Genomic DNA, 23,546 nt, shown 5'->3' with positions numbered 1-23,546 from the left:
TTGTCATGTGAACAAACGATTAAAAATCTTTCCGTTTTAGAAAAACAAACTCTGTTGTGGGCGGGGCTTCAGTCAATTCTTTACAAGCCAAGTTTAGCTGCTACTACAGCTGCAGTAGCCACTTTCTAATTACATCCTTTACAATCCAAAGTGCTGTTTTGGCAGCGTTTTCCTAATAAATACCATAATCACCTGCTGTACGAATCGTGTTTTAGAGCCCAAGAAGTTGAACCTTAGGATCACAAAACATGCTGGATATTCCTGATATCTCTTATTAACACATGAGGCCTTGAACAGATTGACCTGTGAATCAAAGTGACGTCTTATCTGGAAATTTGCTTGTCGCAGTCACACAGCTGTTTTCCCAGCAAACAAAAGCTCGTCCACTTGCGTTTATTCGCCAGGAGCATCTGGAACTGAAACTGAAATGAAAGCGTCTGATGAAATGTTCCAGATGGTTTTTCTCCCCTGATGAAGCTTTCACCAGAGTGTTGCAATGGCTGAAATGTAATCCATTTGTCATCTGAGCAGGAGCAGAGATAATTACCTTCACACAGGAAGTGATAACGGCTTGTCTGACTTAACTTCATCTGTAAGATTAGGAAAGAATCCAATTTAAATGCTTGTTCTTGCTTTTAATAAAGTGTGATTAGGAATTAAGTTTTGCATCTAAAACAAGTGAGTAACACCTACTGTTAAATAAATGTGCAATATTTTGTGTTTGTTAGAGCTAAAGCTATGTTGTAGGGGTGCACTGATGAGTTGGCCCTGATTTAAAAAAAATAATAATAATTATTTGGAAACTTGGATCAGAAATCAATCTAATCTTATCGACTTACGTTTAAAAATCTTCCACATACTTAAAAAAGACAATTGAAGTTTGTGGTAATAAAGTGACAGCATGTTTAAAAGTTTAAAAGCTTGGATTGTTTTGTAGCTGCTGCTGAAAAGTGCTCAGTAACAACATCCACACCGAAGAGTGACATAGTAGTGCTTAGTGTGGCGCATTCACTGACTGCATTTTAAAGTTTCTTCTTCTCAAATTGAGTTGTAAACCAGCAGAATTCAGTCTCTGCACGTCTCTAGTCGTATAGTCTTCATAAACAATATAGTACACATAGTTTGGAGTTATTAAAGGAATTTATCTTCTGTTACCTGTGCTGTTTGCTCTTATTCACAAGTGGGTTTGTGCTGCTGCAGCGTGAATAAAATCTCTACTCTGCTGTCTGACCTGCGATTAAATTAGTTTCTCAGTACCTAATTAAATTAAATCTAGCCTTTCCTCGCTGGCTTTTGCTTCTCTTACAAGTATCTTTGTTGTTTGTTTGTTTGTTTTTTGGAGACAAATTAAAAGCAGTGATGTTGCTGTTGGTATAATTGCTGTGTTTCCGCTCTGCCCACAGCCAAACCGCGATCTGGACGTGTTCATAAATGCCTCCAAGAACTTCAACCTGAACATTACCTGGGCAACCAGCTTCACAGGTACGTTTCTGTGTCAGAGGAAACACACCTAGCAACAAGCTATTGCTTTACACGTCCATCTGAAAGCGAATATTTCTTCTCTTTACTTCCAAGGAAGAAAAATGAAGTTTAAAATATTGTCCTTATTTTACTTTTTTGACTTTAAATTATGAATAACTTTGGCTTAAGAAGTTGACACAAAGAGGCTGCTACTTAAAGGGTACTTTTGTAGTTTCTACAGTATTTTCTTACTATGTTGAGGTAAACTGTTCTGATTTTTATTAATATTTAAAAATTCCTTTAGTATTCTATGTTTAGCTCTTTTCTTTTCTACTGCACCAACTTTCACTCCTTTTTAAAAATTTTTTTTATTGTCGACTCAACATGGCTTCCTTTCCTACGTTCTTCATCCATTATGACACTTCTTTTTATTTTTTATTCTGTTTTCCAGCAGGCACCCAGACCGGAGAGGAGATTCCAATCATCTCCCGGTGTAACATCAAGGAATTCAAAGACAGTTTTTCCAACGAGAACTTTGATTTCCGCAACAGTCCGAACATAACGTTCTTCGTCTACGTCAGCAACTTCACGTGGCCCATTAAGATCCAAGTGAGTTTCTCTCAAATCAAGTAGGATTACAGCCCTTGGGAACGTCTTTACCATTTTTTTCCCCCTGTACGCAAGTTATTCAGTTGAATACAGAAAAGGCTAAACGGGGAACGGCATTTAGTTTGTATTACAGCACTGTTATTATTAGTGCTGTGAATTGATTGAAAGTTTTAATCACGCGCTAGCGCTATGATTCATCACTGTGCTTTAAAACTGTGTAAGCTTGAAATGTAAAAATGCACATTTTCAATAAATGTTTGGGAAAATGTTCAGTCATCTCAAACTGATCAGGTCAGTTTTTTATGTTCAGGACTGTTTAAAAGAAGTCATTTTGTTTCAAACGTAATTTAGAAATGCTAACTATTAACTGGTTGTTCTTCAGGGGAAGGATAATTCATTGTTGCAGTAAATAGGTAACATATTAGCTTGGTGTTATCTAAACGTCTATCTTTTTTTTAAAGCGAAATTTCCTGCTGAGTGCACCAGTCCGTCTCTCCTCACTCATTTTGTCACTCGCGCTTGCGACTCTGCATTTCTCACCGCAGAACAAGACAACAAGTGTAACATGCTGCTTTCTACTATGTAACCCTCTGAGAGAGAGAGGCTTTCAGGTCAATATAACGCAATTAATATGAATTGTGTAATATTAGCAAGTTAAGCGTTTTAGATCAATCGCACACGTTCATATGTTAACATTGATAGGCCTAATAATTGTCAATGCAGTTAGGATTTTTTCTTGGATTATTTTTTCGTTCTGTTAGTTATTCTTGGTGGGCCTGTTTCCTCCCCCCCACTTCATTCTCTCTCTATGGAGGGTGTCCATGCATTCTTAAAAAGTCTTAATGTATCTTAAAGTAAGGCCTTAAAATGTCTTAAATTCACATAAAATAAGTTAGCCTTTTATATGTTATTCACAGTTCTTAATTGTTGCGGTAGGACTTCATAGATTTTGTGTAGTTTTCTTGTTTCTCATGGGACTTTACTGCTACGTAAAACTTTGAGTCATGCTAGCTGCTAATACACCTTTTCAAGCTACCTAGCTAGTGTAAAGCCACCTAGCCATTTTACATCCTTCATAGTTGAGTGCAAATTTATCGCCGGCTGTCTGGACAATCCTCATCTTAGCCATTGGCTCACTTCCTTTGCCATTCCTTCCAATTTCTTTATTTATTTGCGATTTTCTTTTGTGCATTTTTGTTGCTGTGCAGGTCTTAAATTAATTTCAAAGCTGTCTTAAAAAGTTCTTAAAAAGTTTTAAATTTGTGTTGGTGAAACCCTTGTATAATTGGCATGTCATGACCATGTTTCACCTGAACCAGAGGGGCAGTGTTTTCATTTTCATGCTTTAATTAGTCACGAGGTAGAGTAGGGGTCCTCATCAGTTCACTTCTAGGAAGGAAAGCCGTTTGGCCCAGATACGACCGAGACTCGTTGCTTGCAGCCGTCGAAAAGTCGAAAACTTGCGACTGGGGAGGCTTTCTCTAAATCAGCTTTACATATATCAAAATCCTAAAAGTTATTGTTCTTGTTTCTCAAAAGTTTCAGGTCTCGGTGAGACATTGGAGGCGTCCTGAAAATGTGTCCAGTGCAGAGGAACTGCTGCTCCTTCAGAGCAGAGTGTTTGTGCTGGACTTGTTGATGTTTGCTTCCTGGCAGCTGCAGTGAATAAGACCCTTCATCTGCTGTCCTGCTAGCCGGCAGCGTGTGTTTGTATGGCTTTGCTACAATCAGTGCTGAACTCAGGGAGGCACTCCAATGCATCATCAGCGCTGTAGCTGTTGTGATGTTTAGTAATTCAAAGGCTCCTTGTTTTTTTTTTTTATTTTATTATTATTATTTGTCGCAAGGCTTTAGCTAATATTTACTGTGTGAATAAATCTAAGATGCGTACTGTCGACGTCACTCAGTAAAACAAAATGTATTATTATTTTTGGTCAATGCATCAACCAATAGCATGTAGTTTGAGCCCATTTCTAGATGGATAGAGGCATAAACAGAACCTACAGTGATTTCATTTGTCTCTGGTTGTAACTTTTGGAGAAAGATTCAAAATAATAAAACCTGAAAGAGAATCTGAAATCTGTATCCGCCAAGAAAAGCCTGTTTAAGAAAAAACAACTTAAAAAACAAACATTGTCATTCCAGTACCATATGTGCTAGAATAATGGGGAAGTATTCTGTTTGTGCTTCCAGATTTTATCCTCTGTCCCAAAATATCCAGACATCTTGTTTTCTTCTACTTGTACTTCATTTCCTTCCTTCCATTGTTCACTCCTTCCTTTCTTTCTTTTTTCTCCTTTCTTCTTTTCTTACATCCATTTTTCTTACTTACTTCATACCATTCTTCCTTAATTCTTTCATACCATGCTTCCTCATTTCCTTCCCTCCTTCCTTTGTTTCTTCCTTCTTTTTTACTTCCTTCCTTTTTTCTTTCCTTCTTTCCTTTCCTTTTAACTTCCTTCCTTCTACCTGTACTTCATTTCTTCCATTTTTTGTTTGTTCATTATTTCCTTATTTTCTTACTTTCCTGTTTTTTCTTTCCTTATTACTTCCTACATTTCCTCCTTCCCTCATTCTTTCTTTCCTTCCTTCCTTTTACTTCCTTCCTTGTAACTGTACTTCATATCCTTTCTTCCCTAGAGTTGAGTTCAGAGCTTGTATAAGGTCATTTCAGAAGTTTTATGCTTTTCATAGCAGGTTTGATGTTTGTTTAAGATACTTTCTCTGTTAAAAATAAATATCAATACAGTTTAAGATAAAAATGAAAAGCTCAGACTTAACGAGTTTTAGCCTTGTGGATCATAAGACAATATAAACGGCTCTGTGTTTTGCTGCGATGCTGAGGATTGTTCCTGTGTGGTTCTGATGTCGGCTCTGAACGTCTACCCGGTTAGCATTAGCAGGCTTGTGCGGTGTGGTGGGAAAGCGAGGCGCTCCCGGCAGTCCGCCCTGACAGCGTTCCACCTGAAACAGCTCTGAGTGATGTGACTGGTCACACCGTGCAGACCCCCTCTGCCTGCCCGGTGGGGGGGGGATCACAATCCTGCCTCCATCTTCTACGCTCAGCTGTGCAGTGTGAGGGGATTTTAGGTCTTTCTCAGCTTCAGAACCTCAGGTGGTCCACGTCGCCGCCCCGCTGGATTTCCTCCCCTCATCCGGCTCTGATCCACTTCATCTCCTGTCTTACTGGGTGGGATCATGTAGAAGATCACCCCCTGTTCCTGAAACCAAAAGAGCGCAGGACTTTTTCACACAGCGCTGAGGTAAACCTCTCCACCTCCTCCTCGCGCCGCCGCTCTTCTCAAACTATTTTCCACCACTTACTAACGGCCCTCCATTTTCTCCTCTCTGCTCCTCTCGCCTTCGCTGACCTGCTGCTGGACCTTTTGCGCGTGTGATCGTAGGTGGCGGGTGCCTCCGGCGCAGATCGGAAAAGCGGCAGACCGAGAAGGAGTGAAGGGCAAAGTGGAATGTTGAATTGAAACACATGCTTCATTCAGAGACGGCCGCGTGCGGAAAGCCAAAGCCCACTCTCCAGGCTTCTAACACAACTCTCTGCTTACTTTCCTCACACACCGACTCTGTCCACCTTCACGTGCTCGAAAATCAGAAGAATAGCAGCTCATGCGTTTTCCAGTTTTGCGACCAAACCACCTGCCGGTTTCATTAAACCACCGGCATTTATCACAAAAAAATACGTTCTTTGTTTTGCCCTCCCCGACACCAAAAGATGAGATTGAATTCTTTCATGTCATCATCGTCTGTGTCGAGCAAATCAGGTCATGAAAACAAAATCAATTGCGGTGAAATTAGTCAGCCAAGAGTTCCCCGTTCCCCTTGATTCTATTTATTTATTTTTCCTCTTCCCCCACTCCCGATGAAGAATAGATCTGAATTTAATGATGATTGTAATTAAACACAAATCCCAGACTAATCACATTAAAGAGCTGTGATCCTCCTGTTCTGTGTCTTGGTGAACATGAACATGTCATGATATGGTGGAGATTAGAACAGCCTCCTAATTTGATGCCCCGCTGCGGAGGAGCAGCAGTAGCTGCAGCGATGGGCTGGCTGGTCCCCACTCTGTGGAGCTGTGGAGTGTTTATCTGGGCTGCCTGTGGACGCCTGGTGCTTCACAGCAATCTGAGAGGAGGGGTAGCAGGAGTGGAGGCTTTGTCAGTGTGCAGAGAGCGAGTAAAGCTAGGTCATAATTTGAGGAAAGAAAAAATAGTACTGGTAAAAAAAAATGTGTGTACATTTATATACATATATACAGGGTTTCCCCCAGAAAAGCCCGGTGGTCTTGGCGAGTTTGGATTCACCAAACAGAGTGTTGTCTGATTTTGCAAAACTTTGACCCCCTCATTTAAAAATAGAGATGCCAAAATAGTCATTTTGGATCCGCCTGTGGTATATTGCATTAGTCATTAGCCCAGTTAGCATGGTTAGCATTACTAACAAGCCAGTAGCTGTGTATATTTGCAGAAGGTAGGCCTTTACGGCACCTTTCTCATTTCAAAAAGGCCTCTGATGCTTTCAGATCTGGCATGTTTGATGGACGTTCCACGCTTAAAAAACATAAAGCAGAACGCTTTGCTGAGCTCTGTTTAGCTTTCCTCTTACCTGCGGAAAATGGGTAACTCTCTCACTTCCTTTCTCTCAATGGTTTCCTTTTCAAATAGCTTCTTAAATGTCTTTTCACCACTAATTACCTAGTTAGCTGTGCTAACATGAAGCGCTAATCATGAACATTAATTCCGCTAACGCTTCCCTGTTGACTTCCTTATTGTCTACATCTTACTTGACTCTCCTTTCCTTTTTTCTCCTTCCTTTCATTGCTTCCTATTGTTCTTCACTTCTTACTTTGTCTCGCCTTCCTTTCTTGTTTTTTTATTATATTTTCCTTACCTGTGTCCTTTGCTTCCTTCTTTACTCCCTCTGTTCCTTGTGACCTTCATTCCTAATCTATTTACTTTTTACCCATCTCACTTTACTACTTACTCTTTCCTTGTTTTGCGTGTCCTTTTCTTTCACTTATTCTTTGTGTCTTGTCTGATGCAGAAACATCTGCTTCAAATTCATAATAAAAGTTTGTATTTTATAAATTTTAAACTGAACAGAAACGAGTTAGAACTCTAGAAAGTTGAGCCTTGAACAGATTTCACATGAAAAAGGTGTGGAAATCTTGGACAGGATCGTTTGTACTTAAATCACTGCCATAATTCATTTATAGTCACTGGGACATAACAAATCTATTCTAGTTTTTAAAAACGCAATACAGTCATGTCACGTTTAAAGTTGAGATTCCATTCGCTCTTTGAATGTAGAACCTGTTGAGTCGCTCCCCGTCGATACCGTCGCTGTCTGCCAAAGCTCCGGTGTAGATGAAATAGCTGCTAGTAGCCATTAAAAGAATATTGAATATTTACGTTCTTGATACCCTACAGCAACATGTCCTATAGAGTATCTTTCTCTAGCGGGCACGCAAGAGGAGCACCACCTGGGCTTCATGCTCCCCTGTTGAACACGGCTGACACTCGAGAGCAGCCACAACAATAGCTGTTCTCAAATGTGTTGTCGGCATGGCAGCCTGCTTGCACTTTCTTAAATTGAGTCAGGCAGTGATGACATGACCCAGGGGTGCTGTTCGTGAACCTTTGAAGGCCTCTTCCTTCAGAGGTTCATAGTTGTTGTAGGTGAGAATTCTGTACATCTAATCACTCGGAGAAGTCTGTGGCTCTTTAAGGCGGCTGTCACAAGGAATAAGCAGTTCCAGGGCCATAGTCAACAAGGTTTTCTTTAATAATTTAAAGCTTTAGCTGTATTTATTCATAAAGTCTCGGGATGAATCTCATTTTCATTATTCATGCTCAACCTTTCTCACATTTTGTCATGTCCCGACCACAAACTTTGTGTTTTGCTGGCATTTTACGTGAGAGAGCAGAACAAAGTGGTGCATAATTGAGAGACTGAGGGAAAATGATACATGGTTGTCACATTCAAGGAGCTGTGATCTAAACCGCTCCCCTGTAGCTCTCGATTTGAGCTTAGTCCTGCTGGTATTCCTTGATCTGTTTTCCTCTCCAGACGCCAACATTTTTTTTTATCACAGGATTGCTATGTGTTTATTAAAAACACTTGTGTATGTCTGAAGTGTCACAGATAGACCACTTCTGCATTATCAAGAACTTTAGAAGACCCCTCCAGGACATAAGAGTTAGAAGAGGAGCGGATGTGGCATCTAACCACCACCTAGTAGTAGCCAACATGTAGTTGAAGTTCAAGAAGAATTGGATAAGAACAACACATGGTAGAGTGAAGTATTATGACAGACGACCTAAAGGTCACCAGCGTCAGGGAGGAGCTTGGTTTTCAGTTAAAGGACAACATTGAGGTGCTAAAAAAGCACAAGAAATTGGAAAAGGACAAAAGGAGTATACAGACAAATTGGCAGACCGGTAAAGAGACACACATAACAGCCTGTGAAAAAGTGGTTGGAATTAAGAAACATTGTTCACAGCTGAGTGAACAATGACCGAGAATGAAAGAAGCTGGTTAAAAAGAACAACTACAGAGCAGTGAAGACGAGGATTAGGAAAGACAAAGACTGCATAGATGCACGGGCAGGGGGAGAAGAACAGGCAGCATACAACGGTTGTATGAAACAGGTCTGACACGCGTAAGAAATAGTTTGGAAAGTACAGCAAGCCAGGATGACCCAGCAAAGACAAGGAGGGACTAGCACAGCAATTGAACTGATGATCTGAACACTTTAGGGAGGTCCTAAGTGGACCCATGTCACCAAATCCATCAGCCATCAACCCAGCCAACAAAGCTCTCATCATCAACTGTGACAAGTTGACTAGAGAAGAGATTAGGAAAGCTGCTGGACCTGACGACATACCTGCAGAGGCCCTGGAAGTAGTCCTGGAAATATCAGAGGGGACGCTGTACTCTTCAAGAAGCTTTGGGAAAAAGAAGAGCTACTGAGTGACTGGAAGAAGTCAGTCTGTAGTGTACCTTAAGAAAGGTGGTCTCAGCAACTGGAAACATTACAAAAGTGTAGTCATCTGTAGAGTCATCCAACACATCCTCCTTGAGTGGATGACCTTGTTGATGTACAACTACGACAAGCAATTAAGCTTCTGACAGAAGTAATCGTGCAAGGACGAGATTGTAACACTACGCATTATTGTCAAACAGTCCTTAAAGAGAAATTTAACGTTGTACATCAACTTTGTCAACAAAAACGTTGACTGTGTGGATCGAAAGGTCCTATGGAAGCATCTCCAGTACTACAATATCCCAGCTATGAGGGCATAACCTTTATATTGATCCACAAAGGGCAACATACCAATAGCTTCCAAAAATGGAGTTTGACAAGGAGGCTTGTTGTCCCCATTCGTCTTCCTCATCGTCATTGACTGGGTCATGAAAACTTCACAGGAATGGAATTCAGTAGACGGTCACACTTCTTTCCCACAACCAGTAGCAAATGCAAGAGGAGACTGATGTATCGTACATTGGTAGGACTTATCATCCATAAGGAGAAAACTAAAATCCTTAAAATCAACTTCCAATAGCATCAGCCCAATCACCCTAAATGGAAGTCCTCTGGAAGAAGTACGGTCTTTCACCTACCATCATTGACTAGCAAGGTTTAACCAATGTAGTTGTGGAGGCAAGAATTAACAAAGTAAGAGTCCCCCTTCATCCAACTCAAGAACAGGTGGACATCCAGAGAGCTGACACTGACCTCCAAGATCCAACTAGTAGTTATACACGGCTTAAACCTGAAGGACACGGTTTATCTTCCAAACATTGCATTTTGTAAAGTTGGTCAGAAAGTGTAGTTTCTACCTCATCAGACTAGGTCAACTTTGCCAACATGTTTGCTGCGTCTCCTACATAAATTGTGGCAAATAGGACTTTGAGTAAGTCTTGCTAAACAAGGTTTCGTCTTGCCTCTCTTTCAGCCACATTTATGACTCCATACATGTAAACTTTATAGTTTTTCTGTCAACCAATTCTCCCACCCTGGCTGTGGGTCTCTGCAACTTCTCCTGTGTCTCTTAGTTTTCTCTCCAATTAATAATGATTCTTTCTTTTTTTACCTTTCTCTTTAACATTATATATTATGTTTCTCCTTATATACATGTATCTTCAGTATTCTTACTGCTCTAATCGACAAAAGTATTTCCACAGTTCCTAATTAATTACTCTCTCTTTTAATTCCTCATTGTTGTTTTACCTGTGAATATTTGTGTTGTCAGTTTACTTAAGTTGATCATTGTGATCATTTCTTGAGGAACTTTCTGGTCTTGCCCTCGGTAAATCACTTTGTGCTCTGTAAAGTTTGCTTGATTGATTGAGATGGCTGCTCACATTACCCAGGCTCTGCTGGAGGTTTCTTCCTGTTAAAGTGGAGTTGTCCTTTCCATTGTCGCTCCATTCATTGTCAGTATGACAAATTGTTTCAAAGTTAACTCTGTGCTCGCTCTGGAAGAGCAATTGCTGCAAAGTCAGGAACTTGATGCATTCGGCTGAGTTGCTTGAGATCAAATTTCTTTTAGAATTTGCATCAGTCTGGTGTGAATGGATTGATTTGACTCCCATTTTTCTGTATTTAAATTAGAAGGTTTCTTTGTAAAGATGATATTCTCTGAGCTGTTCAAGGCTTGAAATATTTCTCAGATAAGTTCTGCTCATGTGATGACGCATTAGTGTTCCTGCTTTTCTTTTAACCCAGATTTTTTTGCTCAGTCAGTGTACATCTTAAATTTTGAACTCTTTGTGGTTTCCCATGTGCCATTTAGTCTGTTTTTTTGTCTGTCAAGAGATTAACTCTAGAGTGCCTGCAGTGTTGGTACTGTTTTAAACTTTTTTTTCCTAATTAGACGCCTAACAAGTTAGCTGACATTTCCCCAGCCTCTTCCTTGATGTTGACATCTTTCTGAAAGTTCTCAGTGAGCCTAGCAACACCTCTGAAGTTATTTTCGGTGATCAACAGACTGGAGGAAAGTTGTTTCTCTGAGGATTTGAAGCTCATCAGCAACCACCGACTGCACTTTGGTGATCCATATGGTGCTGATTACGTGCAAATAAAACACTTGTGCACCTATCAACGCACAACCGTCTTGATCTTGTTTCGTTACCTCTCATTTGTTCACTCGTACCTATTTAGGGTTGTTGTAGACTCTGGTCATTCAGATCTGCATGTCAACTTTAGCCTTTATGGTGAATAGTAAGCAGCAGTGGTGATGAGAGCATGGTCCAAGAATTTCATTTCGGTTCACAAAAGTTTGTGTTTAGAACTGGGCTCTCATGAAGCGGGCGCAGTACCCTGGGGATGCCAGAGAGGGGCAGTGTTGCGTCGTCACAGGTTGGCGGTTCACCGTGAGGCACTTTGAGGTGAAGGTAGGAGGCTGTAGGAGGGAAAAGTGGGGTGGGGAGGTGGAACGACTCTGCGTGCGTTGCCCCTGGCAACCTTGATTAAGACAGGATGTCGCTGGAGCAGGGGCACTTGTGATGATTACATGGAGAATATTTCGGCCCACGTATTCAGGAATGAAGTTTATTCATTCATTCATTTTCTGCTTTTATTTTCTCAGACAGGCTGTGTGTTGCTGAAAGGCAGCGCTGCCGGCTTGTTGTCTAGTTGACATGTTTGGTTTGGAGCATCAGATAACTGACTCGGAGCCTTCAGTGGCTGCGGCGGCGAAGTCTGAAGGAAATAAAGAAAGGCTTACAGCAACACTGCGTATCGTTATTGACACATCACAACCACTTGGAAACATGAACCACAAATTAGTCGCAACAAACAATCTTCACATCTGGGCTTTGAAAACCTATGTTTGTAGTTTGTCATACAGTGGTGTGAAAAAAATGTTTCCCCTTTGCATATTCTTCTCCTTTTTGCTGTTGCATGGCACTTAAATGATTTAGATTTAATATCAGACTAAAATAACCGCAGTAAATAAAAAATTGAATTTTAAAATGATTTAATTTATTAAGGGAAAGCAACTTCTCAAACCCTAAGCGAAGCTAATGACTGGTTGTACAACCCCAGCATCTGCCATCAAGTGTTTGCAATAACTGGCATTATCTATCTGTATGTATGTTATCTAACCTCTTGTTGTAACATTTCCCTTGTACCACCTGATTTCTAACTATTTTTTTCTCTCTCTCTCCACCTTTTTCTATTTTTTAACAGATTGCTTTTTCCCAGCACAGCAACTTTATGGACCTGGTGCAGTTCTTTGTCACGTTCTTCAGGTGAGCACAGCACACACACACATGAAGGCTTGGAGACCCGTGAGTCCCTCGCAGCACACGTTCCCCACACTGACTGTAGGTGACAGGTCAGTTTATCCGCACTCCATCCGGCTTCAAAAGGCTAGGAAGGAAAATGTCAGCGCCATTTTAGTCGGCCACTTTCAGATAGGATCTGTTCAAGAAGCAGAATCTTTTCGGACCATCTTAATCCACCCCAGAGTCGAGACACTTCTTTCCCTGCCTTCTTCAACCACTTGTTGAGCTCTTAAATCCTCCCCGCTCTCACAGCTCTGATTATTTAACATGACTGATATTCTGAAGAAGCATCTCAGAAAATTAACTTTTCTGAGATGTGTAATGTGTGGTTAAGTGTTTTTTTTTAAGGGTTCAGCATCCGTGTGTGTTTAGTGTGGTGAGAGCAAGTTGGCAAAAAATCTTTTGAAATTACTGAGAGAAACTAATGTGACTCACTGGTTTCCAGCTGCTGGTTAGCTGTCGGCATCCACAAACAAACTCAAGACAGGACATTGTCTCCTACGTCGCACACAAACATACTTTTAAATTTATCTGTATTGTCAATCCAAAAGATTAATACTGATTGTCCTTTAATCAATACAATATTGCGATCCTTATGGTGACGTGGTGGTGGCAATACTGTTCCACTGCCTACTTGCCTAGAGTTGATAGGCAGATGGACTAGATGGAGTTTCACCTTCCAGATGAAAAGTGACACCAGACATACAGCCAGAGCCACACTGGCACAGTTTATGTCAAAAGTCCCTTGTCCACAGGTTTTAATTGGTTCTTAGGAGTCAACCTTTCCCAGATTCATCTCCAATTGCAGATCCAGCGCAGTTCTTCCCCCGTTTTTTTGAAACCAAATGGTGGTGCAAGCTAGGTAACGATTCGATTGGCAGCAGACTTCATTCATGGACTGGCAGCAGACTGCATTAGTTGTTTGGCCTGTGGAGTTGGGTCACTGGACGAGTGAAGACGGTACTTGTGGATACCATGTCAACCGGATATTGAACAGCTGCAGTGAGACATGACAATGGAGAAAGGGCTAAAGTGTGTCAAAGACCTTGGATCAGGGGACTGAAGACAAATTCAGGCCACTTGCTTCAGATTTACAGCTTTAAAAATGTTTGGACAAGTTGGTTGTGGTAAAGATTGTGAAAAAGTTTCAAGACTTATAAATACATTTGCAACTGCGCTGCTTTTAGCCTCATTTAGACACTGAACAACCAACCATTCTCCATTGCCAGACACGAGGTTCCCCCAGCAGGTAGAATGCAGAGGGTTTCACAGAAAAATTTTTTTTCTACTTTCCCTGGAAACAACTGCCTGCTGCAGCAGGAAACAGTGCTGATGAGCGTGGAAAGATTGAAATGAAAGCAGGAAGGTTGTGCATCTCTGTGGAACTGAGCGCGAGTCAGGAGTCTTGCCTCACCACTGCAGGTGACAGCTTCAGAACTGCCTACTGCTGCTTTTTAGCAACACAAAAATGGTTGTCGGAGCAGATTTCTTACATGTTTTTTTTTATGTAGTGTGCTAAATCTGAACATTTTATAAGTCCGGGGTGCTTTGTAATTATGGATGTGCTTGTTCTGGAGGAGGTCTGAAAATGTGTGTGTGTTGTCGCTGCTGTTGTTGTTGGGCGGCCTGAATTGTACATCTGCAGGAATTGCTGTAATGTGTTATTGATTTTAAAAATGAACTGGACCATAAGTACAAGTGTCCGCATTGTGGTTGACTGGATGTGTGTGATTTCTCTCTGGTGTCCTACAAGTGTGTTTCTTTGTGTGCGTGCCGCCCACAAGAGAACTACAGGACTTTTTTTTTTCTCCTTGTTTTTCTGGACTCAGTACATTACTTTATGTGAACAGCCATTTATAAACACTGTGGACACAATGAAGAATCTTTCTCTTTGCTGAGGTTCATGGTATAAACATAGTGGAACCATTTACCATTCATGTATTCATCCTTCTCTCCTTTATCTACATTCTGTCACTTTGCATCCACAAACACAAAGTGATGAATAACTGAAGTAAGAAGAAAACTAGCATGATTTTCATTTTGTATGAGGTGTATATTTGTATTTACCCCTTTACACTGGTTCCTCTAAATAAAATCAGGTGAAGCAAAAGCATAGAAGAAGGCAAATGAGACAGAAGTAAAAACTAAAATGGCACACGTGTTGTAATGAGTCAGTCAAAAAAAATAGTGAGCTAGCACAATGACAGCATTTAAGCTAGCTTTAGCATTTTAGCTAGTATTAGCTTTAACATTGTTTTTTTTTTCATACTGAATGGAGTATATTACTGCAGATCAACATACTGGCCATAGCCCTCATGCTAATGTTAGCATCTTAGCTAAAAGTAGAATTTTAGTTCATTTTGATTTAAAAACTAAACCTAATAAACTGAATGGAGTGAGTTAGTGTTTGTCAACCTGTTGGTGATACATATGACTGATTTTTTCATAGTGAATGGAGCATGTTACTTTAGGTCAACATCCTACTGATGCCCTTTGATAATAATAGCATATTTGTAAAAGAAATAGCATGCTGGCTAATTTTGAAGGAAAGCAAAGAGGGGAAAAAAGAGATCCCTGGGTCTCTGATTGGATGGCTATTCCTGTTAATGTTGCAGCTACTGTCCAATATTTCACTTTCTGCTACTTGGTTATATAAATTGAAATGACAATAGCATGTTTTACCATGTTGTTGCTTTGTAAAGCAGGTTACTCCTCATGTTTTCAAAGTTTACTTGTATAAAATAAGACAAAAGGGCGCACCAACAAATTAGTCGGCCGATAAATTGGCTGAGATTTTCTTAATTTTGGGGGATCGCTGATTGGCCGATGATTTCATGGATTCATCAGTCTCTCCTTTTTGGTCTTCCCCAAGAGAGAGGGCTGATTGACTGATAACCGTTACAACAATAGTCAGCCCATTGTTGCCAACCTAGCAATTTTGATGCTATGTTTTGCAACTTTTCAGAAAAAAGAAAAATGGTATCAGCCAAATTTGTAATCCTCAGGACGGTCAGTCGGTGATCGGCCAGCAAACTGCAGTCTGTATACCCCTAACACAAATGCATGCCACACTTTTCAGTTTTTGGCCTTATTTTTTGGCTTTCTTCTTCAGCTGCACTAATAGACATAAAGCACAGCCATAAAACATTACCGTCTGTGGTTGTCACATGACAAAATCCCAAAAAGTGACAGTGATATGAATCCTTTTTCCAAACCATTTATCTTAAGCTACATTTCCGCCTGAAGAAAAGCTTGAGCTTTGACAGCGATCAGCATCTAAGGTGACCTACGTCTGTCTCTGTCACTTTGTACCGATGTTGCTCTTAGCTGCCGCTGATGATGCCAGCGTATTTCCACACCTGCCAGCACCGAATCGTTTTGTCAGCGGTTGTTGTGAACAAGTCGTGCCCGCTGTTGGAAGCCGACTTGACAACAATTAATAAAGTAAAAACAAACACACAAACAAAAATGGTTCAGCCTTTCCTTCCGTGTCAACCATCTTCACTTCCTCCTCTTTCACAGATCCTCCTTCCTGTTCTCCTCTCCATCTCCTTTTGATCTCCGGCTCTCCGTTTTTTGCTCCTCGCCTTCCGTTTTCTCTCCACACTTTTTTCCCCTTTGCCCCCGTTTTCTGTACTCCCAACCTGCCACTCCCTCTCTGACTTGCTGTTTTTTTGTTTGTGTGTTTTTTTGCCGGCTGCCACTGATTTTAGCACCGATGAGCAGAGAGCCTAAAGTTAGGAAGCCCCAACCCCTCTTCCCGTCCCCGTTTGCCTATGTATCTTTGGGCGCCGTGTTGTTTGTGTTGCGGGGGCGGTGAGGGATGCTAATTAACGTGAAAATTGTTTGCTCGCATTTTGCTCCGACGTTCTCCGTTTCCTAATCTCGCCTTCTCACTGTGAGCTCTGGTTCTCTGTGCGCCGCTGCTCCCCCGCAGGGACAGATGAAGGTGGTGCCATCCTGTTATCTGCAGCACCAGCAGAAACTCTCTCTCTCTCTTTTTCTGTCTCTATCTCTCTCTCCTCATCACCCCTCCCAGCTCCACAAGCGTCCGCCAGCCGCAAAAACAGATGAACTGAACATCCGCGTTAACAGCGCACAGATGCATTCGCATATTCACACCCAGCTGTCCAGCCGCTTCATACCGCAGCTCTGCAGTTGTTGAAATTGAAATGCCACTTTGGGGGGAAAAAAGGGGAGCCAGAGTCAGGAAGCCTGGCGAACTTCCTGTGAAATATCTTACGAAATGAACATAAATTTCAGTTTTCGTTCTAGATGCTAAAAAAGCAACAACCAAAAAAAAAAAAAGCCCTGGAGAATTGTGGGAAAAAAAAAAAGCAGCAGAAATGTTTTCCTGAGCTCCCCCCCCCCCTACTCTCTCTCTTCCCTCCAACTCAGACTGAAATTTAAAACATGATTGCTAACGTAAGCGCGCTTTGAAGTAATAAGTGACCTGAATGACGAATTTCTGGGTGGCGTAACTCCACACTGCTTGATGGAGGAATCCACAAGAGCAAAATGCTGCATTTTAACAATGCATCCCCACAATGGAAACGTTTGACCTGCTTTTGAAGTTGTTCAAGCTTCACTTTTTGCTACTTTAAAGAGGAAGTTAGGTTTTCTAAATAGTTTATCTGTACAGATGTGACACAGTTTGCTAAAGATGCAAATTAAGTCGGTCTACAGAGACACGTAGCAGGGTGCTAATACATCGTTTGTTATAATTTGATTTTACTGTACAACTTTTAAAATCAAATTATATTTAAAGTAACTGGATCTTAAAGAAAGTGTTCAGTTTAATCGGAGTTGATTTGAGCCAATCTGGATTCTGTTTACCTGGAGAAATAAATTGGATCTATTTGATGATCCTGCAGATGACATTTGTTTCAATTTGAGGCCAGATAATTAAACAGAATTGAATTCAAATGCACCAACCCCATTACTGTTTACCTGGTTCTGTTTCAGTATCGACTGATTGGTGGTCCAGAGGAAGAACAAGTTTCGCTTTTAATCAGCTTAATTTAGAAACAAAAACCAGTAAAAACTCTTGAGTTTTATCAAGTTTAGCACTGGAACAATCAATGGAGCTGCGTTCAGAGTCGCTGTTTTCGGGCTGGTGTATAAATGCAGTTTGTGACGCCATTTGAATTCAATTCTGTTTAATTATCTGGCCTCAAATTGAAACAAATGTCATCTGCAGTATCATCAAATAGATCCGACTTATTTCTCCAGGTAAACAGAATCCAGATTGGCTCAAATCAACTCAGATTAAACTAAACACTTTCTTTAAGATCCAGTTACTTTAAATATAATTTGATTTTTAAAGTTGCACAGTAAAATCAAACTCTGCTGGCCAAAACAAACGATGTATTAACACCCTGCTACGTGTCTCTGTAGACTGATTTAATTTGCATCTTTAGCAAACTGTGTCACATCTGTACAGATAAACTATTTAGAAAACCTAACTTCCTCTTTAAAGTAGCAAAACGTGAAGCTAAAAGACGTCAAATTATTTCTCCAGCTAACGCGAGACACATGTTTGTTTTGGTGTTATTTACCCAGAATTCCCTGTGTCATAGCCTGCTTCCTGCTTTTAGAGTGGTGTCTGGCCCACTTGGCATTCACATATTTATTCAATGCATTTAGTTGAACAAAGATTTGAGCTTTCAGGCAGACCAGACGCATTCACACCTCCCCAAACAAACTGGACTTTCTAGGCAAACAGACTGGAGTTTGATTGAAGTTGAAACCGATCTTATCCACCGATAAGCATTGGAACTACATCATTTAACAAAATTGCATAAAAGCACTGTAAGATCCTGCTCAGAAAAGGAGCTGTAGCCCTTCAAATGGAGGATTTTTTTAATTGTACACTATGATTAATGGTGTATAACCTTGTAAAAAAATAACTCTCTAACTTCTGTCCTGAGATTTTTTTCTCTCTCTGATTGAGGCATCAAGGTAGCAGAAGCTAAGAGTGTCTGAGCTATTGTTCCAGAACAATCACCACATGTGGGGCCCAGTATGTTTACTCACCGAAACTGGGATTTAACCTTGTAATAGCGGGCACTGCGCCGCAGCCTGATGGCCCAGAAAATTTGCCGTCCCCCGAGATCCGAGCGCCACATCTGTGCTGCGTGTACGGCTAATATTAAAATAACTTATGCTTTCCACCCCTCATTTATTTTTTGGTGCATGACAGCTCCTCAAGAACACGCAAGGCCCTTCAGTTGACACGGCAGCACTCGGGTTTTAGCGTTTCCCTCTCATTGTTATGCATCGTTGCTACAGCCTGTCAGTTTGATCCTTTCATTGCGTTTGTTTGATTTAAGAAAAAAAAAAAGTAGAAGCTTCAGCGTTTGTCTGTTATCCTTGTCTCATCGGGTCACTGACAACATGCCTTTTGCACCTGCAGTGACACGACGGAACCGCTCGTGGGAGTTGGCGGCGCCGAGCCTCGCTCAAACGCTGGAAAACGACTCGCACATTCCGATCAATTATTGAGATTCAGCAGACATTTAAATCTGACTGTTCGACTCAAACTGCAGCGCGTTCCCGCGGCGGCGGAGAGAGTGACTTGCGCATTTGGTTTCTCCGCAGCGGGAAGATGTCGTTTCGGTTCGGGATGAGGCATTAAGAGAGGCAGCCAATCGACTGCCCGACCCATAACCGAGTCTTGGTTGATGTGTGGGTGGCTGAGAATCATTGATATTAATGAGTCATGCCTCCGCCATCAAGACGATTTAAATTCACCCCTCGGAGATATTTGACTTGAATTTCCATGAAGAAAAGCTTCCACTAAGGGCTAATTTTTTCCCCTCTGCATCAGGAATATCTTGTCTGTTAGATTTTTCAGGTCACCAGTTTGCCGCATCTCCATCCTTTTGAATGTCTTTAGAAATAAATTGATCAGCAATTTTTTTTTTCTCTCCTGATCTTCAGTTTTTGTAAAACTTTGAACTACTTGGTGCTAGTTTTAGCTGATTCTGATTTCTTTTTAAGAATGAAACCATAAAAAGATAAAAAAGCATTGAAAATGTTTTTTTTGTCTTCATGTTTTAACCCGTTTCATCCAAAGAGTTGTGAATGGTGATGCTGTGGGCCGTCATGCAACAAATGAGAAGAGGCCGTCTGACGGAAGATGTGCCAATTGGCCAATTCCTGCTCAACAGTAGCCATGTTTTCTTTACAAATGTGAGCAAAACTTTGTCAGGATGTCAACAAAAAAACACGATTTCACAATTGCGGCGTTTCCATTAATTAAGAAATGCAATTAAAATTACACGCGAATAAGTTTGTTCACTCGATAAGTGATTGAAAAACACGCCACACGATCATCCTCCTACCACTTCTTGTCTTTTTCCTCATGGTTTCTGCCAGCAGCAACATCCGGTTTATCATGTGACTCGTGATGCGAAAAAATTGTTTCCATTGCAGATTTTGGAAATAAACCGATTTTGATCATAGCATTGGAACTTTTTCTCGAAAAACACTTCTCTTTTTTTAATTGCAGTATTTCCTTTAAGCAAATGAATTTCAGGATGCGAAATTGTGCAATAATATGGTCAATGGAAACGCAGCCAGACACAGTCCTGGATGACGCCATCAGTTGTTGCCACACACTGCTAACCCATTTCATTTGCTTTTGCCGCTCATCTTTAAATCTCTGTCTGGCCGCATGGTTAGAATGTATCTTCCAACATTTTTATGCGCATTTTGAAGTAGAAGAGATTGATTGAAACGGCCAAATCCCAAATAATTTCCTCAATTCTGCAAAAGAAGGTTTTTACGCTTGGTTGAGAATTCTTTGCTTTCCTGAAAAAGAGTTAATGTGCTAAAGAGAGAAAGTTTTAGTATGCGGACTCTCCATTTTTCTAAGATGTTTGGTCCCTGCTGGATTGCAACCCCTACATCTTGTTTATTACATGTGTAGCATCAACATCTGACAAAATGACTCTTAACTTAGCCTGGTTGATTCACTTCAAACCAGTGGATGGGGAAAAACCCATACTTGGCATTTTCTTTTCCTTTTTTTGCAACATTTTAAAGGTTTGCTTAAAGTTCACATGGCAGTTAGCTGGAAACATGGCTAGAGAGACATTGGAGATGTGGATATTATCCTCCTTCTCTTATTTCTCATTGGTCCTTCTCCATAAATCCTCCTTTTCAGTTTCGCTTGTCTGTTTTTGAAGTATTGCTTAAGAAAACATTGGTGGAAACGGCAAAATTCAAAGTAATTTCCTCAATTTTGCAAAAATTGAGGATTAGTAGGATTAATGCTTTAGTAGCATTAGTAATGCTACTAATTTCCCCTCTAGTAGACAGAATGCTGACCGCATGATCAGGAATTGTAGAGTGTAAAGTTTATATTCATCTACACTGTCAATATATTAAGTGACTCCATAAATTTATTTGCCAAAAAAGCAAAGCATTACCCAGTTCTTTAGCCCTGAAGCATGTCCTTATTCTTAATTTATTTAAACAATAGACCTTGGGAGCATTGATGTGAAAGTCAGGCGTTCTTGTGCAGTAATGTATCACCAGATGTAAAAGAAAACAAAAAAACCCCCAAGAATCTTATAGTATGCACAATCTGCTCAGTGTTTTCTCCACATGCAGCCTTGTTTATGTCCAGGTATAAAAGAAAAGGCCGTTTTTATTTCCAAGCAGAGTCTCCCTCAGAGTGATGTCTTAAAGTGATTAATAATGAAAAACTGCTGTGCATGTAAACAGCCTGAGTGTTCAGTGGGCTCTATAAAGCATTTACCAGCTTGCTTTTCCTTGCTGTGTGCTCAGTGCGGTACTGTAAGTGTCACCAGAAATGAATCATTCATGCTAACCATCATGCACTGGATGACGCTTCACTGGACACATTTTCTGCTGTGCCTGTTTTTAAAGTGGCGGTATTTATGTAAAGTTGACTGTTTTTTTAGCATTATATCATGTCGTCGTGTTATTCCCTCTTCAAAAACAAACCTGGAGTGTTGCTTTGATTCTTCCATTCGTGTTTGAGAAATCCTCGAATCTCCCGTGGCAACCATTCAGGGACGCCTAAACGCTTCCTTTCAGAAACCGCTGCCAGTTTCCATAAAGACGAGCCTCACAGAGCAGCCCTCCCTTCTCAGCTCCTCCAGACTAGCCAGCAGCTATTAGCAAACCCTTTTTGGAACCCCACACCTGCTGAGCAACTTCAGTCCCACGCTCCTAAGAACAGCATAGCACTGTTGTGATGACATGCTGAAGGCAGAGACATGAGGGTGAGAGTAGGAGCTTCTTAAAGAGACAGAGGCCAATTTTAAGGCATCAAATTGTCACATTTCTTTAATGCTATGTTTGATATATATATATATATATATATATATATATATATATATATATATATATATATATATATATATATATATACATACATACATACATCATTTTCATAACAACTGAACGCAACATAGGTACTAGGTTGTGCTACACAATTTACAGAACACCCGCCTTTTAATAGGTCTGTTATGTTGACCGCTAACAAATAACTGTTCGCACATTGCAGCTAATTATTATTTTATTTGTTAATTTATGATTTGTCAAATGAAATTAATAGGTGGTGATGCTACTTATTATTTCATAGGTTTTTAGTCTTAGGTTCCTGCTTATTCCCAGACATTGTTGATCATTGACAGTTGAGGCACATGAGGCTGATCTATGGAAGAGTAAGAGCCTCTGTTGAAAAAAAGAAATAAATAAAAAAAAATTCGCTCAGAATTGAGAGGGGAAAAAAGTCAAAATTCAGAGAAATATGTCAAAATTGTAAAAGAAAAAAAAGAAAGAAAAAAAAAAGTCAGAATTCTGACTTTTCATCTCAGAAGACTAAAGTCTAAATTCTGAGGAAAAAGTCTGAGTTCTTTCTCTGTTCAGTGGCCCTCATCCTCTTCCCTGCTGATCTCATTATAATGAACGTAAAATAAATAAATCTGTAGCAGCAATGCTTTAATTTGCAGAACAGTTGAGTCAGTCAAAGGTGCGGCTCTCTGCGGAGACGCAGGCTGCGTTTTGTGGCAGCGGCCTTCTTTCAGCTGCAGGTTTTGGGAGCCGTGAATTGCTCTGACGACTCACTTAAGAAAAGGAACGGCGCTCAGCTTGGGACTAAATTGTGATTGTTTCCTGTTGAAAGTCAGTGAAGTGGAACAGAAGAAATTACCATTTCATTTTCCGCCCACGGACACGTAAAATTACTGCTGCAAAATATAATCAAGGAAAACTCTGCGAGGTTATGGCAGTTTGGAACGCCAAAGGGCTGCATCGATACGTGTATGCGTGTGTTGCTTAGGTGCATCCCTTCAATTGGGTTTACACACTCACAGAAACACACACATGCACTCAATTGTCATCTATACGTAGGAGGCAGATGGATATTTCGGGTTGGAGTGTGACCTTCAGGCTATAGGAATGTTCTTCCCTCTGTCACACACGTTACATCGACTGGCTTTTCCTTTAAATATTTCAACTGTTGCCTGCATGAATGAGCGAGGTGAGGCGGGTCCAAAGCAATCAATTCCAGATGTCAGATTAAACTATAACCTGTTAACTAACGCCGAATCGTTCTACATCATTTTCCCGTGGCATTTGTTTTCATCGAATCATTATGGAGCTGAAAGCTTTTCTGGCCTCAAACTTGGAGGGAGATCAATCACAGGAAATTGGCTCAAAGGGAAGTGACATTGACCCCGGCTGTGACTCGGCGGCGCCGTGCGCACGCGTGTGCGGACGGGTCCGATCCCCCATCCCTTCCACTATGTGTTGGTGTTTGTACATAAATGTCGTTCAGGATTAGTGTCACCGGCGCCGCTGACAGGCTGGGAGGCGGGTGATTGACAGCGGGATAGAATGTGGAAGACTCTAAGAGTGAATATAAATCAAAGCCGTGATTCAATATCAGCCTGCCACACTATTGTTGTTCACGCTTTTTAGAAGCTCTACACAAAGACCCCATAGGAAAGACTGAATCTGGTTATGGATTATGATGTTGACCTCTTTTCCACCATCTGTACTCCTCCCAGCTGCATTGTTCTTTAGGGTGTTTTCACACCCAACTCTTCTGGCCTTTGAACGGAGCGGAGTGCGTTTCACCCTTTATTCCTGACCTTTTGTGCAGGTGTGAATGCAATCAAGTGGTC

The 23,546-nt window shown here is 40.9% G+C and overlaps 1 protein-coding gene across 4 annotated transcripts in view; it reads left to right on the top strand.

Moving 5' to 3' along the window:
* The window catches only part of atrn (attractin), a 148,329-nt gene that overhangs the window by 55,001 nt on the left and 69,782 nt on the right, over positions 1-23,546 (top strand). For all 4 annotated transcript variants that reach the window (XM_023352309.1, XM_023352312.1, XM_023352311.1 and 1 more), the window contains exons 23-25: positions 1,404-1,482; positions 1,913-2,070; positions 12,284-12,345. In XM_023352309.1, coding sequence (XP_023208077.1) covers positions 1,404-1,482; positions 1,913-2,070; positions 12,284-12,345 — 299 coding nt within the window. The remainder of the gene's footprint in view (positions 1-1,403; positions 1,483-1,912; positions 2,071-12,283; positions 12,346-23,546) is intronic.

The sequence above is a fragment of the Xiphophorus maculatus genome, chromosome 19, assembly GCF_002775205.1.
Source record: "Xiphophorus maculatus strain JP 163 A chromosome 19, X_maculatus-5.0-male, whole genome shotgun sequence".
Classification (NCBI taxonomy): domain Eukaryota; kingdom Metazoa; phylum Chordata; class Actinopteri; order Cyprinodontiformes; family Poeciliidae; genus Xiphophorus; species Xiphophorus maculatus.
This window is presented reverse-complemented; position numbering and strand designations above follow the sequence as displayed.